Genomic DNA, 6,305 nt, shown 5'->3' on the forward strand with positions numbered 1-6,305 from the left:
ATTTTTGGATGATCACAAAAATAAAAACAAAATTATAGGGAAAAAGTGCTGCCATTGTAATAAGGGCTATTGTTATTATGGAAAAATACTTCTGAGTTGAAAGAAAATTTTATCTCCTCATATTTAATTTTTTCTATCTGAAAATGAGTTTAAGGTTAAGATGCATTTTCACGGAACGTGTATGTTCGAAAATATGAGCCATAGGTGGACAATATAACCTTACATGAGTGTTGTCAATTCGATATAACTATGTCATCTTTTGTTGCTCAATACTATTTACTCAACAAAACTCCTGATTAAAAAAACGTCTTTGGTGTTATTTCGTATCAATTAACAGAAATAAGTCAGGTTATAAAATTCAGCTGTTTCATTGGTCTACTCATGCGTGTGCTGATTATCAAGTGCGCATGCGCAGTCTAGAGACCTTGGTCACGTTAAATTGCAGCTAAATTCAAAGTATTATAAAAGAAGGGGTAATAGATTCGTTAGTGGCTTGAATAGGGATACTCCGTCTATTTAATTAAAATTTCATGATTTAATATAAAAAGAAGTGTTTTAATACACATTAAATGACACTTGACCAATCAGAGAAAATTGTATTTTAATATTCTTCAGATCTGAGTCACATAAAATAAATTCTATAGTTAAGTCAACTCCAACGATAATGTACAGACAAATTTCATTAAGACATTCGTGTGTTGGCAACACTCGCTTAACGGTACGTTAACCAATCACACTCATTGTCGAAAACACTCTACTCAATGCGTTAATATACTATTTTGTTACAATCGCAGCTTATTTTCCCTAATCAGACAAATATCATTATTATTATCATTGACTCATCGAAATTATGATTAATTATATCACCGTGTTACCAATCACTAATGTAAATAATTACAATAAAATTATAATGATCATAAAATTTAAGAATAAAAAAAAAAAGATAATTATAGAAAAAAATGAGCGAAAAAATTAAACAAATTATAAGATTTAAAAAAAAACTATATTCAATATAATAAGTTAATATGGTGAATTTCGAGATGATAAATCATATAAATTGATAATTATTAAAAATAAATTATAAAAGATAAATATATATATACATATATATTATAAGAGATATAAAAAATTAAAAGAGTGTAAAAATGAAAATTGTAAATATATTTTTAATGTTAAACAAGCAAATGCTTAGCTATATAACTATTATCAATTAACTGATTGATTAATTTAATTAATTTTTAATTAAAAAAAAAAAAAACAAACAAATATTTGCCATTCCGCGAGCATCGTGCACAAAAAATAAAGTATTGTTGTTAATCTCCGACTAAAAAATATAAATATATGCAGCAATAAATATAAATATTTATTGTTGAGTCGAAAACAAAGTAAACAATCAAGTGAAGATATATAATAAAGAAGTGGGTTTTAATTAAAATGGATAAATTGTTACTGTGTATTAAATAATGGAGATTGCAATAATTTTAATTAATGCATTCACATATATTTTATTTTATATAGATTAATAAACAATTTCAAAATACACAAAATACATTTTTTTTATTTATTTCCTATCCGATTTTATTATTTATTTCATGATGACGTATGCGTTTAATATTAAATGTAAATAAATATACAAGAATTTAGTGTTATGTTACAAACTTTGGGCTGGTTATCTGTAAAGCAGAGAATGATATATAATATGTGTATATTAATTTATAAAATGATTCATGAATTTGTAGCATCGTATTTATCCAGTCAAAAAGAACTAATAAGTGAAAGACATCATTAACATACACCCCATAGTTCACTTTTGAATATTAATCGAACAAAAACATACAGCTGAAAAATCTTCAATATATAGAGGCTTTAAGTGATAAATCAATTACCGAATATAATAAAAAATGAAGGAAGACTATCATGCTTTAAAAGACCATTGAAAAATGATGTAATAAAATATTGATATAAATTAACGAATATGTGCTTGAAAAGACGATTTTTATTGTAAAGTTTTGAGAAATTAATGTAGCATTCTGCTAAAAACATTATTATCATGACATATTGAGATATAAATTAAAGATTATAGATTACTATGAGTAATGTAATTAAGCTCAAAGTCGATGATTGCTTTATTACCTCAGGTATTAATTGAAATGATATCAATTTAGTAATAATGATACTGAATAGGTTTTTTGACAAAAGAATTTGATGAAATAGTTTAGACTTCCTATGCTTCGAACAGAGAAACGTCTAATAAATCAATCAGATAAGTTTTATTGTATTTTGTATTATTTGATAAATTATCTAATCCATGGTCACAAACTGTTCACGCGGTAATTGGATGTTTTTAAAATTAGCTTTAGCCCCCTATATAGATCACTTTTAATATATATTAATACCTATCGGCGTAGGAATTCACAGTTGGCTTCTGAGACATTAACGAAAAATGATCACTAAAGGTATGTCTATTTTATTATTATTATTATTATTATTATTGTTATTGCTAATACTTGTACGTAAATAATCACTTCTTAATTCATTCTTCATTTATTTGATGAAAAATTAATTAATTGTCTAACATACAGCGGCTTAATTACAAGTATAATAGTTCAATATGCATAAAAATATAATTTTTATGATACCATCATTGAAATTCCAAGTTCCAATGTCTATACCGCGGACAAATATTGACTAATGCGTAAATTAAGAATCAGTTAGCGGGCAGAAACAAATGTGTTTTGTTCTTTAGTAAGAAAAATAGTACATTACACACCAAGGAAATAAAATAGGACATTTCAGCTCGCGATTACGTATGGAAAAAAAATTCCAGTAAAATTTACAATGTTGACATCGTAATCGTGGACTATACTTTTATTAGCATGAATTTTCAAATGTCTTATTTTAAAGTTTATTGTGTATAGATTAGTATAAATAGATTAATTGAATTATATCTGTTCATAATTTTAAAAAATTTTAATTCTGAAGCATTTGTTATTGTGTCATTCTGCGTGGCTGCTTCGCTCCAGTTGACAGAATTTACGCCCTGCGAGAATAATGAACCAATGCCTGAAAATTTGAACGTCGTTAATTGTGATATTGAACCGTGTCTATTTTACAAAGGGTTTAATGTCAATGCATACTGGGACTTTACAGCAGGTGAGCAAATTAATTCAAACGATTGTACATTTACTTTATTTCTTTGTACCAAATTAAAATGTACATTGTTTACTTTAATATCATGCAAGGGCATAACTTACAAATAACTTTCTTTTCTGTTTAGTTAATTACACCACCTCATTGAGACCAGAAGCTAAACTTACTGCCTTTGGATTCATAACCCTTCCGTACTCAATTCCCGAAACGAATTCTATTAGCACTCTCGCATATAATGAGAAATTTCCCCTGCAAGCACTTGATACCAGAACTTATCAGCTGAGTATGCCTGTGATCGATGCAGCGGTCCCGAATGTTGAGTTTGTTGTTAAACTTTCGTTATTTGATAATAATAGAAATGTTCTCAGTTGTTTCAAAGTCAGAGCAAAAGTTTTGATCCCTTAATACATTTATGATCAATTATCATCGCAATGTTTTCCGATCAAATATCAGGAATAATTATTTTGTATAACATATACTTGCTAATTAAATTGATGGAATAAAAGCTTGCATAACTTTTTTTTTTTAATAAATTCTACTCTCATATTTATTGCGCGAATGTGGTTCGGAAAAATTACGGCATTTTACAGTAAACGTACGACAAAATTACGGTGTTTTTTACCATAAATTTTCGGTAAAATCCCGGTAGTTTACCGTGAGATTGCGGTAAGTTTGTTATATTTTACCGTAATATATTTCATTGTAAAAACTGTAAAAACGAAATATATATGGCGTTCACAATAAAAATGTTGCAAATGACAGTAAATTGCTTTATTTTACCATAATTCGCCGTAAAATGCAGTTCATCACCGCATATTGCTGTAAATTACCGCAAAACCTGTAAATTACCACAAATGCGGCAACTTTCCCATAGAAATGTCCTACTTACAGTAAATTACGGTAATTTATCGCAATTCAGACCCGCCTAGGCAGAAACTAGTCATTCACGTGAATTCAACCATAAATCAACGTTATCAATAATAAAGGTAATTATACTACATAGACTATAACAACCGAGTTGGTTTCTTTCAATACTGACCCTTTTCGGAGCCATTTCCTATTTTTGAGTATACACTCATTTCGAACATCCTTATTTTCCGTTTTAGATACTATTCTGTATAAAATAGAATTAAGTGTCCAAAGACAGACATTTCAGAGGTGTATTCAAAGAATGCACCTATTGACATATTAGCCCTCGCAGCCAACTTCACTCTAGTTTAAAATCTTCTTGTTTCATCCCTTATCACACAATACACTATCTTTTTAATGTTTAATGTTTAATAGAAGGTAGTATAGCAAAAATTCATTTTATGGGCACAGCCATTTTTACTTTTTTCTTCTACCTACTAAAGAACTACTTCGGTCTTCGAATCCGACCACCAGATGTCCACTTTACTTTCAGTTGCCCACATACAGACAGTGCAGGTTAGGGTTAAAAATTTACCAAAATATATACCTAAAAAATGTTATGTTCAGACTTAGTACATCTATTATTTAAAACATAGTCAATACAACAAAATGGAACTGAAATTTCTCCATTAGCCGAAGTACTGTCCGAGAAAGAAAATGACATGAGTGATTGATTAAAAAAATTCTATTGAAATGTAAAAAAAAAGTAAAGAAAAAATCGCAAGTAACATAAAAGCATTTCCGGTATTTACTAATCGACATAGGCATCTACGACCTCGCTCGATTCGTGTCAAGTTCACTTAGCTCTTCACGAATAGTATAGAATATAAGTATTTAGTATAGTTGAACACTGACTATGGCACAGAATGACAGGATGAATGGTTCAGTTATGTTACATAGGTGATGGAACGTAATAGTCTCTTTTATAAAGACAAGACTTGTTTTGTGTCAGCTGTATAATATATAAATGGTATATACGAGGGATTAAGAGTACAGATATATATTTATATATGTGATAGTATTAAGGTATATAACTTTTAAGAATGAGACAAAACGGTGTCAAACTGGAAAGGTCAATGAAAAACTTGAAGAAATAGTTGGCTCCCTACTGTATGCTGGCAGTAGTGGGGCTTAAGTGGGACATGGTGGGGCAAAGGGGTCAAAATTGCTGCTGGAGATGAAGTAAAAAGTGTAAGGTAATCTGGGGGTAATTGCTACAGAATAGGGCTAATAATTAAGGCAATTAACAGTGTGATTCAACATGATATACTGCTTGCAATTAGTACTTTTATAATCAAAGGTTATTTATTATCTTACAACAAATGATTGATAATATTATAATCATAGGTTATTACAATTAATGATCAATTAGGGTTCATTTCTGGAGCAGTTATTGATACAATTTAATTTTAAAAGTTATGGAAATTATTCTCATGAGTTACTGAGGTTATTATTTATGATTATAGGCGATGATTGTTGATGTAATAATTTATGGGTTTTAAATTTTTTTTTTCGTTATTATTTTTTTCGTGAATTCAAAGAGTAATTTTTAGTTATTAAGTGTAATTAGGTAAATTTTCAGATTTTTTTTTGGTGGTTCAAATGGGACCAAGATGAAGACCTAAAGTCGAGTACTCTCTTAAAATTGATCAGTAAAATTTCACTGATTGATTCAGTGAATGTCGTACTCACTCGTTTTAACGACTTTTTAAAAAATTAAATTTTTATTTTCATATTACAATATTAAGAATTTTTTTTTTTGTTTGAAAAAAATATTTTTAATTTTGAACCAATGACATATGTACAGTTTATATATAAAATACTGTACTTCATGTTTGTTACGATTATTATAAGACGAGATATTGCGATAGTATGAGAGAGAAACTAATAGTCTTATAACGAGGTTCTACTCAAAATTAAAAATATTGTCATAAAAGATAATTAAGCGGTAATTTAATATCAAATTTTTATCGTACCTCGTTTAAAAAAAATTCGTTCAAAAAATATTTTTAAAAAAGTTCATAGCAGTGAGTTTACAAATTTGAGATTTCTAACTTTTGAGTCAATTTTGGGAATCTTAAAAAAATTAAAAAGTAAAAAAAATTTTAAGCAGTGCTTTCTCGGCCGTTTTTTCTTAATTTTTAAACTGAAAATAATTTGATCGTAAAATTTTACTGACTTAATGTCAAAAAAATTATGAACAATGTTTGACTTATCAGTATTATTTCTCATATCAAAAAATTGCC

The 6,305-nt window shown here is 28.2% G+C and overlaps 1 protein-coding gene across 1 annotated transcript; it reads left to right on the plus strand.

Annotated features, from left to right (window-relative positions):
- Positions 1 to 2,358: 2,358 nt before the first annotated feature.
- LOC103574879 (uncharacterized) lies at positions 2,359 to 3,669 on the plus strand. The gene is made up of 3 exons (XM_008554431.1): positions 2,359 to 2,456; positions 2,983 to 3,153; positions 3,278 to 3,669. The coding sequence occupies exons 1-3, from the start codon at positions 2,444 to 2,446 to the stop codon at positions 3,553 to 3,555; spliced, it is 462 nt and encodes a 153-aa protein (XP_008552653.1). The 5' UTR covers positions 2,359 to 2,443; the 3' UTR covers positions 3,556 to 3,669.
- Positions 3,670 to 6,305: the final 2,636 nt, after the last annotated feature.

Source organism: Microplitis demolitor, chromosome 4 (assembly GCF_026212275.2).
Source record: "Microplitis demolitor isolate Queensland-Clemson2020A chromosome 4, iyMicDemo2.1a, whole genome shotgun sequence".
Lineage (NCBI taxonomy): Eukaryota > Metazoa > Arthropoda > Insecta > Hymenoptera > Braconidae > Microplitis > Microplitis demolitor.